The 15,584-nt window shown below is 42.6% G+C and overlaps 1 protein-coding gene across 4 annotated transcripts in view; it reads left to right on the forward strand.

Moving 5' to 3' along the window:
• Positions 1 to 14,054, forward strand: part of KIFAP3 (kinesin associated protein 3) — a 142,255-nt gene extending 128,201 nt beyond the window's left edge. For 2 of the 4 annotated variants that reach the window (XM_048860265.2, XM_075131460.1), the window contains exon 20: positions 4,566 to 5,038. In XM_048860265.2, coding sequence (XP_048716222.1) covers positions 4,566 to 4,674 — 109 coding nt within the window. In that variant the 3' untranslated portion in view covers positions 4,675 to 5,038. Of the gene's footprint in view, positions 1 to 4,353; positions 4,403 to 4,565; positions 5,039 to 13,565 lie in introns of those variants that run through there. The other 2 variants (XM_048860267.2, XM_048860268.2) reach the window with 2 other exon arrangements.
• Positions 14,055 to 15,584: the final 1,530 nt, after the last annotated feature.

Consider the following 15,584-nt stretch of genomic DNA (forward strand, 5'->3'; position numbering starts at 1 on the left):
GGCTTTCATTCAGGTAGACTCTGCCCACCAATCCCAATCATCCAAGAGGGTAGGCTGAGACTTTTAAAGGGCACTAAACTCACTTGAAAGCAAAACCAGTATTTTCTGAGGCATAGAAAAGGATTCATTTACCTAAGGAAAATATTTAGCTAGTGCACCATTTTCTGGAGGGGGGTGAGTTTAATATAATTTTCTGTTCTCTTTTTTTTAATGCAATCTCTGAAGGAGTTATCAGCTGATCCATCTCTTACATTTTTCTTCAGGATACTACCATATGTCAGAACCATTTGGAAATAACTGATGCTGCTCAAAGTTTAACCTGTAGGGACCTGTACCTAATTACTTACACATTTACAAAAAGGGGAAAAAATTGATTTGCTGAGAATGTAATTGAAACCATGTTTTTGTGCCTAACTTTTTCTCCATTTAGATACATTTAGAAGTTGTTTAAATAAGGATTACTAAACTGGAAATAGTTGGAAGTACTTGGCAATATTCTGTAATGAGAGAGTGCCATCTAGTGGTGAATAGTACTTGTGGCCAGCACAATATTCCACTCCTTTTTTTGGTATCATATACTGTATTAAGGAGGACAAAGGCCAGAAGAAACCCACACACTTCTGCAGTGCTAGGTGCAGCCACTTTCATATTTAATTAGGAGAATCTGCCCTTAGGAAATCTGAGTATGACTGAGGATGCTGAGTTTTGTCTTGAACTAAGTAGCCATTTGGGACCTGCATCTCCTTCCCCGCATTCCACCACATTAAAGTTGAAAGGGGCTGCACCTGATTCTGTTTTATGCAAAACAGGTGTGGTCTTTGGGTTTCTGACTAATCGCCGAAGCAGCCTTCAGCTGGCAATAGTGTGGTCCCCCTGCCATATATATAGTGTCTTCCCAGCCTAAAATTTTCAGGAATGAGAGTCACGATCACAGATGTGATGGGTCTCTAGTTGTTACCACAATAATAAATAGTAAATTATCCAAAACTGATGTAACATCAATCACAGACAAAACACCAATGTAAAAAATAAATAAAATGAAGAACTGAGTTTCCTATAACAAATTAGAGAGACCAGGTGGGTGAGGGAATATCTTTTATTGGAACAACTTCTGCTGGTGAAAGAGACAACCTTTTGAGCCTTCACCCACCTTGTCTCTCTAATATCCTGGGACCAACACTGCAAACTATAACAAGTTACTTTTTAAAATTACAAATTATTTGACTGTAGAGCCTGAACTGGATAAGTCAACGGTTTGAGAATTTGTGGAAGGAAAGAAGAAAAAGTATTCCTGAACTGAAGTTCTGACTTAAAGGGACAGTGGTTAACAAAAAGTATGGACTTGATTCTACCCTATCACCCCAGTTTTACACTTGTGTAATGCCACTGACATCCATGGATTTACATTACCATAACAGATAGAGAATCAGGCATATTCAGACACATTTTCCCTTACCTACAGTATGTTAGTACATTTTGAGATTATCATAATTGAAAGCTTCCATTCTTTGGCCTACCTTGGCTGTAATCATGGTTGGTTTATTTCTGAGTGCAGTGTTTGATTGTCTTTGATTCTTCGGGGACTGGAGAAGAGGTGTGTCTGGAGATGGTGAGGATAGGACCCTCCGTTGTCTCATTTAGCTCAAGCCTGCTGTTGAGAAGGCCATATCTAGTGCTCCCTGCTAGTCTGCTGGATGACTGCAGCTGCTGCAGAGAGACCTGGAAAGTGAGGCAGTCTTGAAGATCACATGCCCTTTCCCATAGGGCTTTGTAAAAGAGTCCCAGAAATTTGGAGTGGTTCCAGTAAGGAAGGGGAAGCCAGTGCAGGCCGCAGACCATGCTCTTTAGCTTGTCCCCACCCTAAGCAGACAGGACACTAGAGCATGTACCAGTGTTATTTGACTCCTCACCTTCCTGAGGAATTTGTTCAGCATGGCACTCCAGGCCTTCCCCAGGGCCGTGGTGAATTAGTGAAGTGTGACAATAGCACTCCTGGTTCAGGGAGAAAAAGACAGCTCTCAGAACCACTGCATCCTGATTTGGAGCAGAGCGCTAGTAGGCCAGGTCTACAATATAAACTCATGCTGGTAGTTGTCTGTCAGAAGCATGAAGAGGTGTGATCCAAGACTGACACAGCTGTGCAGGCAGAAGGTCCTAGTGTAGACGTGGTTATTCTGGCAAAATTGCACTCTTACCAGTAAAAAGAAAAGGAGTATTTGTGGCACCTTAGAGACTAACCAATTTATTTGAGCATGAGCTTTCATGAGCTACAGCTCACTTCATCGGATGCATACCGTGGAAACTGCAGCAGACTTTATATACACACAGAGATCATGAAACAATACCTCCTCCCACCCCACTGTCCTGCTGGTAATAGCTTATCTAAAGTGATCATCAAGTTGGGCCATTTCCAGCACAAATCCAGGTTTTCTCACCCTCCACCCCCCCACACACAAACTCACTCTCCTGCTGGTAATAGCCCATCCAAAGTGACAACTCTCTACACAATGTGCATGATAATCAAGTTGGGCCATTTCCTGCACAAATCCAGGTTCTCTCACCCCCCTCCAAAAAACACACACACAAACTCACTATCCTGCTGGTAATAGCTCATCCAAAGTGACCACTCTCCCTACAATGTGCATGATAATCAAGGTGGGCCATTTCCAGCACAAATCCAGGTTTTCTCACCCCCCCCCTCCCCCCATACACACACAAACTCACTCTCCTGCTGGTAATAGCTCATCCAAAGTGACCACTCTCCCTACAATGTGCATGGTAATCAAGGTGGGCCATGTCCAGCACAAATCCAGGCTTTCTCACCCCCCCCCCTTTCTTTTTTCCCAGGGACACACACACACACACAAACTCACTCTCCTGCTGGCAATAGCTCATCCAGTATGATTTATTTTGCTTAGGGAAGCTGGGATAAACTGCATCCACGCTAGGAGGGCTTTGCCAGCATAGTATACCAGTATAGACATACTAACACAGCCTTTAGGTGTATATCTGGCTGTAACCTCTCGGGTGGCTTATCTCAAGGGGAATCATCTCCTTTGCAGTTTGGCTTATTGGCCATTCTCTGTCCCTGGGGAAGCGGGTCTGGCACTCTTAAGTCCTCCACTCTCTGGATTATCATTGTAGCATCCTTTAGGTACACTGGTTTCCTGACTGGTCAAGCACCAAACTCCTCATGTTCATCCCTAGGTCCTGCCCAGTTTCATGTTGCTGGAAGCAGTGTCTGTGTGAAGATAAAGTGCTGGAACATGGTCTTCTCAGTGCTCTGTTGATCATGACACCAGTTTAGCTCAAGCATGGGCTTGAAGTTAAAGGTGTTTAAGTACTTTGCTGAATCAGGGCTTGAGATATTACCAATCTGTGTATCCTGGGTATCCCTTTCTTTTACATGTTAATGCTGTTGTGGTCTACAACAACTGTGTTCAGTATGTGCAGGATAATGGCAGCAGTAATAAAGTGCACCTCTTCCCCACTTTAAGCACTGGTGGCCACTAGCCCTTTAATGTCTTTGTGTGAGAAGTTCAGCTCCTTCCCCCGTAGTTCTAGTCAGACACTACACTGAGGTCCTTTTTGTCCATCTCTGTCTATTCAGGTGCAAGTGTAAAAGATGGCATATACCAAAGAGTATGCAATAATCCAGTGTCTTGGCCAACATTCACTTTTTTTCTCTGCCTCTGTCTCCTACCTCAGAGTTATTGCTGAATGTAGAAGATCTGTCACTTTTATATCTAACTCACTGATTTGGGACAGCTAGAGGGTGAAAAATGATACTGTATATGAAGACCAAATTAACCTTCAGTCTGGCTAGAACATAGAGGGCTTTAGTACATGATAAAGTCTGTCTGCCCTTTGGATGTCAGTCTTATCACTTCAGAAACCATGGTGTGAATTTCTGACCTAGTACATAATCAGTGCCATATTTGCAGTTGCCATTTCCTCAATAACTTTGGGGTTTCTCTCCATTGGTCAGAAGATAATTTGACTATTTGGTTTGTTGTATACAGTTAGCAGAGGGCTTTGCATCAATATCAGTTTTCAACAATGTTGGATTATAGCAATATATTAAAATCCTCTCAGACAGGGAAGTATTATCCTCATTTTATAGTCAAGGAAATCGAGTCATAGTGAAGTGACTTGCTACTGAATTAATAGTATAGCAGGATCTAGGAATCCCATCACCCAATCCCTTGCATTGCCCACTAAACCAGAAGTTCCAAAAGTGTAGTCCACAGAACGTTGGCTAGTCACGTGATACAGGCTCTTCTGTTCCCAACTAGTAACATTTTATTAAAAGAATCCATCAAATACTTTCCTAGTGTTACTTTTCCTTTTCAGGAGCTGTCTTAATCTCTACAGAGATATTACCTGATCATGACTGGGAGAGAGGGTCTGCAGAATCTTGAGTCCAAAGGGAGTTGGTGCTCAAGATAGTACCTTTGAATGTGGTCTGCCCTATGGAAAAAGTTTGAGAGCCCCAGCCCTTGAGCGCACTTCCTGTATGTGAAACACAACATCAGTTTCTCTCTTCTTTTTTTTCCCTTCCCCAGCATTGGAGTGGATGCATTTGGTCAGCCAGCTTGTATTCCTGGCCGCCCTGCGACTGCATATGGATACCGTTCTGATGAATCTTTCTACTACGGCTATGGTACCCGATAGAGCATCCCTCTGCGTACTTTAGGGTTCTGTCTTCCTGCTCCATTAGAAACCAGTTGTATGTAGCTGACTTTAGAGCACTCCCTGGTAATGCATGGTTATACTGGAATGGGTCTGCGTGATATGTATCCTTTGCTATGTGTTAGCTCTAGATAAACCTAACCCTTTCTGGTTCTAGTGTTTCAAACACAGACTGTGTTCACCGATCGGTTTCTCTTTATTATCATTTTTGTACAGTGTTTGCCATGTGACTTGAAAGCAAGTATTGAAAAGCTACTAGACTGGAAAGTAAACATTACATTATGTATATTAAGCAAGTAATTTAATTTCTATTAAAAAGAAAAACCATGCAGTCAGTGCTGATGAATGACTGAGTTCCATGTTTCTCTCTGGTTCATGAGGGATTTTTGTAATTGCCTCTTGTGGAGCATTTTAAGTGATGTACGTGTACTGTTCAAGTACTTGAGTAAGCCACCCACTGGAAATGCCTAGTGCCTGGCATCCAATGGTTATACCCTGGAACACTGTTACAGAAATACAGCACTGGGTTCAAACATCCCAACAGCACACATCCCAGAGGGTATGGTGCTGTACAGCTGTAACATTGGAGGGTAGATGCAGATTCACTCATCTTGAACTTGAAACATGCATCCGACAAAGTGGGTATTCACCCACGAAAGCTTATGCTCCAATACGTCTGTTAGTCTATAAGGTGCCGCGTGACTCTTTGCCAATTTTCAAACAGTTACAGCAAGAGCTGTCTCCACCATCTAAATTACCACAATTAGAAACCATGCTTTAAAAGAATGTTTCAATGTTCTAACAGAGTTCATCTAGCCTTTGTGTATAAGGCCGTGCAGTGTTAGAACAACATTTGCTGTAGCTAACTATGGACCTAAGATAGAGCATGATTTTTAAGCTGCCCAACCCACTTTTGCCCCACCCCATAAGCTCTCAAGCCAGCTTAAATTGTGTCTGTGCACAGACTGTAAACTGTTGACTAGCAGTTACAGGGCCAAGAGGTCTCCACTTGAAACTAACATACTTGCAGTGCTACAATTGTTTTCCTAGGCCCAGATTTTTAAAGCTATTTAAATGTTGCTGCACTCAGTGTTACAACACCTAACCGATTTAGAAGCTCAAGTCTCATTTTTAAAAGTGATTGAATAGGATTTAGGCTTGTAAGTGCCTAAATCCCTTTTGAAAGCGAGACTCAAGCTTCTAAATCATTAGGCATTGCATGCACAGCAACACCTAAATACCTTTTAAAAATATGGGCCCTATTCTAGGGTGGGTGCAGCATTGTTTGGGCTAGTATGAATTCTATAATAGATTCCCTGTCCCCAGTGGACATGGGAGAGCCTGCTACTAGCTGCCTTTTCTCTCACAACAGCATATCAGACTGAGGAGCTTATTTTCCAAAACAAGAATTACTTCAAAATCACTTTTTTAAAAGTAGCTGTTTGATTTACAGAATTTTTTTTCAATCCCATCCCTTTTGATTTACTGGGATCCAAGGCCTATATTATTAAACTCGTTTAAGACCAGTGTATATGCCAAGGGAAAGATTTCAAAGGCACAAAGAATAGTTAGGGAGTTGGGCATCTAACTTCCATGTGTACCTCTGAAAATTTCCCCTAAAATATGACCTTGCCTGAAAAACCCGGCGTGATCTTTTAAAACTTCATGTGGTCAGTTACAGTTAGTCAAGCTACACATAGCATTCTATGCATCTGTGGGTGAGAGAGAATGGAAGGGACTTTAAAAACAGCCACAATACCAAACCAGACTTCCTCCCAGATGCTGCCTCAAATTCTGTTCTTGGAGATGGGACAGTTACTAGCATTGCTGCTGCTACAACTAAAATCCCTTTTTAATCCTCCAAATCTGTTGTACGTTTCTAAAGCGACCTTTAACAAATCTATTAAACTCCTGATGCCTTTTTGTTCACAATACTGCCTCTTTGTAGATCCCTCCTACTGATCTGGGCCCATGTTTGTGTGCACGGAGGCTATGCCACATCTGCCCGCCGTATCTCAGATGTAGAGACAGCTACAGCTGCAAGGGAAACTCCTGGAACTGCACACGCCCCGGCTTTTCATTTGGAGATCTCTGCATTCACATCTGTTATTTTAAAAGATGTTCAGAGAACTAGCATTAAATTTTTCAAAGCAGTTGTCCTCCTTTTTGAATTTGCTTTGAAAATAGTTAAGAGTGGGGTCTTAAAGGCTCAGCACAGTACTAGGGAAACTAAAACTGCATTTAATTGGGAGCGTCATGTTAACAAGGACTATAGCTAAGCCTGGTGTATGGTGCATGCCTATAATTGTACTACATCTGATCAGTCCCAAAGTAAATAGCAATGGAAAATCTCTGGCTGCACTGTAATATCAAATATTGGAAATTTTATGAGAAAAGAATGAAAGAACTAAATGTTCACAGCTTGGCTAAGAGCAACTAAAGGGAAGGGAATAATTATCCACAAGCAGAGCTTGGTAAAAACTCACCTGAGGACTGAGCTTGCTAGCCAGGATGAAAAATAACTATGCTGCTATGTTCACCAAGGCAGGGGTGTAAAAGTCATTCTGGGGAGAGATACAAAAATCCCTTTTTAATTATGGTCTGTGGGGCATATAAAAATGCATGACTGCATATGTCTTCAACCCACAGCATATCGCCCATGGAGGTCAATGGGAGATTTGGGAGTCTAGCCTATAAACTAAGTTTTTAGTTATTTTATTGTGTTCAGTCCCTTGGCTTAGAGGGATATTCTGCCTCAACTGGAGGAAGATTCTGCTCCCCACTAGGAGCCTTGCTATTTCTGCAATTTGTTGTTCTTGCTTTCTCATCCTCCTTTCTCTCCCTCTTCCCTGGCTTTAGGTTGTTCCTCCTTTCTTCCCAGTGTTTCTTTCCCTGTAATATCTTCCAATTTGGGGTCAATTCCTACCCCCATTCCATTGCTAAATTAAGCAAAGATATAGTTAATGTACTGGTATCTAAAATCTCATTAGTTTGCAGAGTTAACACTACAGTGAGATTAATAGTAGGCAGCGAAGGTCACACCTCTGAGACAGTGTTTCAGGCTCTCTGCAGACTCAGACAACACTGCACAAGTAACATGGGTTTGCAGTTGGAAGATTTTCTTCAGAACCCTGAAAGCAAGAAACGTTCTTTTTAATAATAAAAGCTGAGATTCTGCTGATCCTGAATATGCCATTTGGACCACAAACAGGCTGTGCAACCTGTGTCTTGTATGTTTGATACCTCTGCACTAAAGCCACAACCCCAGCCGTGTAAAGAAATAAACCAGTTGTGTGCTTATTGTGATGGTCCCCCCCAAACTCTAGGTCACCTCTGGACCTAGAGTTGGGGGGGAAGGGCTACTCACTGTCTCCCTCCCCTCAGCCATATGGGATTGGGCCAAAAGAAATCTGATAAAGTTCAACAAGGACAAGTGCAGAGTCCTGCACTTAGGAAGGAAGAATCCCAGGCACCGCTACTGGCTGGGGACCGACTGGCTAAGCAGCAGTTCTGCAGAAAAGGACCTGGAGATTACAGTAGACGAGAAGCTAGATAGGAGTCAGCAGTGTGCCCTTGTTGCCAAGAAGGCCAACGGCATATTGGGCTGTATTAGTAGGAGCATTGCCAGCAGATCGAGGGAAGTGATTATTCTCCTCTATTCGGCACAGGTGAGGCCACACCTGGATTACTGTGTCCAGTTTTGTCCCCCCACTACAGAAAGGATGTGGAAAAATTGGAGAGAGTACAGCGGAGGGCAACAAAAATGATCAGGGGGCTGGGGCACATGCCTTACGAGTAGGGGCTGAGGGAACTGGGGTTATTTAATCTACAGAAGAGAAGAGTGAGGGGAGGTTTGATAGCAGCCTTCAGCTACCTGAAGTGGGGTTGCAAAGAGGATGGAGCTCGGCTGTTCTCTGTGGTGGCAGATGACAGAACAAGGAGCAATGGCCTCAAGTTGCAGTGGGGGAGGTCTAGGTTGGATATTAGGAAACACCATTTCACTAGGAGGGTGGCGAAGCTCTGGAATGCGTTACCTAGGGAGGTGGTGGATTCTCCATCCTTTGAGGTTTTTAAGGCCCAGCTTGACAAAGCCTTGGCTAGGATGATTTAGTGGGTGTTGGTCCTGCTTTGAGCAGGGGATTGGAGTAGATGACCTCCTGAGGTCTCTTCCAACCCTAATATTCTATGATTCTATGATTGGGAAAGAAATGGCAGGGAGGAGCCAGCCAGAGCCTGAAGCTGGCACAGCAGCTGCACAAAGGGACCATGGTTCAAGCAAGGACCAATGGACAGTGCTGTCATCAGACTGCTTTCTGCCATTTTCACGCTGTACATTCTCACCCTTACACTCTCCAGCCCTGTCTTTTCCTTTCTTTCCATCTAACTAATCCCCTCATAATATAACCCCGGGAAAAGGATTTAAATAATAAACACCTAATTACAAAACTAACATGATGTTTGCTGCCATCTCATTGTTCACTCTGATTCTATGTTCTCACCTTTTCCTCCACCCTTTGTCTTGTCTATTAGATTGTAAGCTCTTTGGGGCAGGGATTGTCTTATTCTCTGTGTGTGTTCAGTTCCATAGAACAATGGGGTCCTCTTCATGGTTGCCCCCTAGATATTACTGTAATAAACATGATAAATAAGGGTGAAAGGCTGTGCAAATACCTGTATCTCATCCTCAGAGTAGTGCAGGCAAGCAGTAAGAGCCAGCAATCTAAATATGTCCAAAACACCACAGAGCAGCCAGCAATCAAGAAAGAAACTCAATTCCCCATAATAGCCACATGGTTTTACAATACCACAAACTGTAGCCATGGTACATAGTGCAAGTGGAAATCAGCCCATGCCTGTTGCTGAAAGGTGTTTCCATCATTCCATCAAATATGCACCGAGGCCAAAATTTTCAAATGTAAATGCTTAAAGTTAGGCACTTAAATCCATGTTTAGGCACCTGAATAAATGTCCTGGTTGTCTTAGGTGCTGAGCTCCCACAACTCCCCTGGATTTTAGTTTTTGTGCTTAACTTTTAGGCACCACTGTTTATCCAGTCTTGGTTTAAGGCTTCTGAGCTGCCCACCTTTGCATTCTTCATCAGAGGGAGTCCACATTTGTGGACCTTATTTGATGTCCCACTTTGTTATGTAGCCAACACACGAGACATATGAGGGGTGTGAACACCTGCTGTACTTCGCCCTTGCTATCCTTTCCCTTCCCATCACCCTGCTTGATCTAAATGGTCACAATCATCTTGTTGCCAACATGTCAGCCCCTGCAGTGCCTAGCTTAGGCACTAGCACTGATGATCCAGCTCATTGCCATCTGAATCTGCCAATCTGAGAGGAGAGGGTGGTGCAGGGGAAGAAGTCCTTTCTCTCTTCACTTACCTGAACTAATCCTGAAGCTCAAATGAGGAAGCAGTCTGAGTTTTGGGTAAAGGTTCTTTATGACTCTTTATTTTGTCCAAATGTCTCTGACCATTTCTATTGACTGTGGATTTGCTGCAGATGTTGCAGCAAAGTGTGATGCTTGGTGTGCTCATTTACAGGCCAGTACAATGGGAGTTAGGCACGTAAATACCTTCTTGGATCTCAGCCCTTGGTCTGTTTCCCAGCAGTGGTGGCATCTGAGTTCTGGGCACAAACTGAAAGCTCTTGTCTAGAATAGGATATAAGGCATATTGCCAACAAACACATTCAAAAAGGCTAGTGCAGACAAGGCAATGTATACTCTGACGTGTTAAACTGGTTGCATTAAATGCCTAGAGGGGAGCTCAGGTGTTAACACAGTTTAGAACATCTTAGTTATGTGTGCTAACATCCTTTAAATCCTAATCTAGACAAGGCCAGGGGTATGGGTGCGTTAGTGTGTACCTTGATTTATACTATATTTTAGGTTCATAATGACTGAGAAAACCACATCCTAAAGCCCCCATGCTGTATGGGACAGGGATAATGTTTGAGGTGTGAAAAGCCCAGACCTCCCACTGTACTATAGTAATTCCTTTTAATATCCATTCTTCTGTCCAAAATACTCTAATGAAATCTCTCCCCTGAGTCATTTTACTATGAAACACATAGAGCAATTACAAGTTTCAGAGTAACAGCCGTGTTAGTCTGTATTCGCAAAAAGAAAAGGAGTACTTGTGGCACCTTAGAGACTAACCAATTTATTTGCGCATAAGCTTTCGTGAGCTACAGCTCACTTTAACGGAATTGAAAATATCTCCTTATGATACACATATTATGTCACTAAAGAAAATGCATAGTATTTAGGGGGGAAAACTTTCACACAGACCACCTGCCTTATGCATGTAGTTTTCACCTAGTCACCCACACTGTTTAGTCTAGCAGCTATTGCTAGTCTCCCTGCCACTCTGCAGTGCCTATTCAGTGGGAGACTGAATATGCACAGCCCTGACAAGCTAGCTGGGGAAGGAAATTGGCTCACTAAAGGCAGTCAGAGGAAGCTTGTATATATAGTTAGATGGGGAGACACCTATTCCTCAAGCTCCTAAATGACACGGGCAAAACTAGTTTTCACATAGAGCAGAGGGGAATTTAGACTAGGGATTAGAGGCCACTCGACAATCTGCCGCCAAGGCAAAACTTCACTGTGCTATCTTCTACCTGCTAGAATAGAGGTTCTCAACTGGGGGTGGTCTTGGACTTTCTTAGGGTGCATGATGAGCCTTCTGATGGTTTGTAGAAGTGGGGTATGGGGAGCAAGCACCAGGTTTCAGTGCCATTCACTCAAATTTGAGTGAGTAGCGTCGTGACCTGGCTTGCAGCATCACTCAGATTTGCACCAGCTGTCCCAGGCAGCTGCCTGCTTTGCCTATAGCTAGAGCAGCCCCTGCAGGGAACCCCTTTTGCCCATGACATTGTAATTCAGAGAGCAGTGGGAAAGTAAACAGAGGATATGAATTATCAGTGCAAACTTTGTACTCCAGTCCAGTGATCTACAGGGTATGAGCTAGAGTTTGATTAGAAAGCCTGGGCAGAAGGCTGAATGCAGCATGTACATTGTGTGCAAACAGGTAAGCCACTTCTGTTAAAGGCTCATGCAAATTCTGTTGTCTTCTGGGTACAACTCAAACTACAACCATGAATTTCTTGTTCCTCTGAATTGCATTGGACTGAACAGAACAAAAATCACAAAAGCTTGATCATGGTCTACAAGCACCTATGTAGGTAAGAGACTTCTGATAGCAAAGGGCTCTTTAATCTAGCTGACAAAGGTGTAATGAGATCCCATGGCTGGAAATTGAAGCTAGACAAATTTCAATAAGAAAATAAGGTGCAAATTTGAACAATGAGGGTAATTAAGCATTGGAACAACTTACCTAGGGATGTGGTAGATTCTTCATCACTTGAAGTCTTTAAATCAAGATTGTTGGCCTTTCTTAAAGAGATATTCTAACCCGACTAGAAGTTATGGACATGATGCTGAAATTACTGGTGAGATTCTATGGCTTGTGTTATGCAGGTCAGACTAGATGGTCATAATGGTCCGTTCTGGCCTATGGGAGAGATTGTTCTTGTTAAAACAAGTAGGAGTCCTTTTGGCACCTTAGAGACTAACACATTTATTTGGGCATAAGCTTTTGTGGGCTAAAATCCACTTCATCAGATGCATGGAGTGAAAAATACAGTAAGTAGTATATATATTACAGCACATGAAAAGATGGGAGTCGCCTTAGCAAGTGGTGGGGGGGTCAGTGCTAACGAGGCCAAATCAATCAAGTAGCCTATTCTCAACAGTTGACAAGAAGGGATGAATATCAACAGAGGGAAAATTACCTCTCCAGCACATCATCAAGGATCTACAACCTATCCTGAAGGACAATTGCTCACTCTCACAGACCTTGGGCCAGTCCTCACTTACAGACAGCCCCCCAACCTGAAGCAAATACTCACCAGCAACTACACACCACATAACAAAAACACTAACCCAGGAACCAATCCCTGCAAAAAATCCTGTTGCCAACTCTGTCCGCATATCTATTCAAGGGACACCATCCTAGGACCTAACCACATCAGCCACACCCTCAGGGGCTCGTTCACCTGCACATCTACCACTGTGGTATATGCCATCATCTGCCAGCAATGCCCTTCTGCCATGTACATTGGCCAAACTGGACAGTCTCTACACAAAAGAATAAGTGGACACAAATCAGACATCAAGAATTGTAACATTCAAAAACCAGTAGGAGAGCACTTTAATCTCCCTGGAAACTCAATAACAGACTTAAAAGTGGCAATTCCTCAACAAAAAAACTTCAAAAACAGACTTCAACGAGAAACTGCAGAACTGGAATTAATTTGCAAACTGGACACCATCAAATTAGGCCTGAATAATGATTTGGAGTGGCTGGGTCACTACAAAAAGTAATTTTTTCTCTGTTGATATTCATACCTTCTTGTCAACTGTTAGGAATGGGCAACGTCCACCTTGATTGAATTGGCCTTGTTAGCACTACAAAAAGCCATTTTCTCTCTGTTGATATTTACCTCTTCTTGTCAACTGTTGAGAATAGGCCACTTCCATCTTGATTGAATTGGCCTCATTAGCACTGGCAACCGCCCCTCCCCCCCACTTGGTAAGGCAACTCCCATCTTTTCATGTGCTGTAATATATATACTGCTTACTGTATTTTTCACTCCATGCATCTGATGAAGTGGGTTTTAGCCCTAGAAAGCTTTTGCCCAAATAAATTTGTTAGTCGCTAAGGTGCCACAAGGACTCCTTGTTGTTTTTGCTGATATAGACTAATATGGCTACCACTCTGAAACCTGTTCTTGTTAACATAACCTCTGAAAAAGCTCACCATCTGCTGTTCTCAACTGTCTTGTGATCCATACCCACAGAAGACAGACTATGCAACCAATGAGAGACAGAAGAAATTGAGACAGGAGGCACTTTCTGCACCAGTGTCCGAAATATGACTGAAAAGAGACTTCCTCAAGTATTCAGAAGTCAAAAGGTGTCCCATCAAAAAAAGATGATGTAAAACCACTCCTGACCCTGGGAGAAAAGAGAGAGATGACGTCGCACTATGCAGCAACTTGCCAGCAGATCAGAAATGGACACAGAGGATCAAGCCTCAAACAGAATATGTAGCCATATCGTGGATGGCTCTCTGCTACTTCTAACAGATAAATAAGGGCCCTCACTGGCTGATCTGAGTCTCTCTGGTGTGCTACGCTGCAGGGGGACCTTGGGCCGAGTCAAGGGGAGTGCATGACAAATCATTCCACCAGCTGGACACCTGCATCCATTTGCCTCTTTTTTACACTTTGGCAACACTTGCAGACCTTGTCATACCAATAAAGTCTCACTGAATTGAACCGACTAAACACCATGGTCTTACAATATGAGTAAGTGTTACATTTAGCAATAAAGTTTAGATTATAGTGAACGGAGTCTTAACAAGCAGTCAGTCTATAGGAGGCCTCATATTATTCACTGATAACAGGTAAATAAATAAATGTACCTAGAACCCAGCTGGTTTATAGAGATCTGTGCTTTCTAACAGCTCTGCTTTTATAGATTATAACACATAGGACTGTTCTCTAAATGCCAATCAGATCAACCCTGAGACTAGGAGCCAATGTTGTTTTCCTGTACCAGTATCCCTCCAGTAAAGGTAAAGTTGTGGCTCAAGAACATTCTCATTGCATCTTCAATGTCTCTTGCTTCTAAAATTAATGCCTGAGTTTCATCTGGCCACTTCTGTAGAAGCAGAGGGTTTTTATGCCTGGTCTACACTTGAAACTTTTGTCAATATATTAACATTGCTTAAGGGTCTGATATTTTCACAGCATTTCTGTGCTGGCAAAAAGCCTAGCATTGATGCAGTTATACTGGCAAAAAAAAAAAAAAACTTTTGCTGGTACAGCTTTTTTGTTTGGGGAACTGGGAAAAGTTTTATTGTAAAAGCACTCTTTCGCTGGTATAAGCTGAGTCTACACTAGAAAGGTTTGCTAGTATAGCTATACTGGCTAGACAAAACCCTACCTTGAGACAATACTCTTCTATAATGAACCTTAGTGGCCTCATCTGCTCCCCAAAATTTTAACTTAGAGCTCGTCTTCACGTACAACACTACAGCAGTGCAACTGTAGCACTTTAGTGAAGATGCTCCTATGTCAACACAGTAGCTATGTTGATGGGAGAAGCTCTCCTGTTGACCTAGCACTGTCTACAAAGGAGGCTAGGTCAGTATACGTCACTCAGAGGTATGGATTTTTCACATCCCTGAGTTATACCGATTTAGGTGTGTAGTGTAGACCTGGCCTCATAGTTGCTCAACTGCACTCCTTATCAATACTAACATTACAAATCCAGGAAGGCACCAATTATGCTACAATTCACATCTACGTTCATGTTCCATGCCAGCCAAATACTGTAAATACCTAAACATGCTCACAGACTCCTCAGCTCCACCACACACTCCCTTCTGGTTTGATCACAATGTAGATTTCTGATTGTAAATGCTCCAGGCCAGGGAGTGTATCTTTTCTATGTTTGCACAGTGCTCAGAAAAATGGGGCTTTGATCTTGACTGTGGCCTGTGCATACCACCATAATGAAAATATTTATTTAGCCAGCCACAGTGCACACATCCAGTTCCTCACAAACTGCACAACCTGAACTCCAAACTCAGGTGGAGTTCAATTACCTATATATAAATTTGTGTATATGTTAGGGCTGTCAAGCAATTTAAAAAAATCGTGATTAATCAGGTGATTTAAAAAATGGCAATAAGTCACGTGATTAATTGCGCTGTTAAACAATAACAGGATACCATTTATTTAAATATTTGTTGATGTTTTCTACATTTTCAAACATATTGATTTCAATTATAATGAAGAATACAAAGTGTA

The sequence above is a fragment of the Caretta caretta genome, chromosome 8 (genome assembly GCF_965140235.1).
Source record: "Caretta caretta isolate rCarCar2 chromosome 8, rCarCar1.hap1, whole genome shotgun sequence".
Classification (NCBI taxonomy): Eukaryota; Metazoa; Chordata; order Testudines; family Cheloniidae; genus Caretta; species Caretta caretta.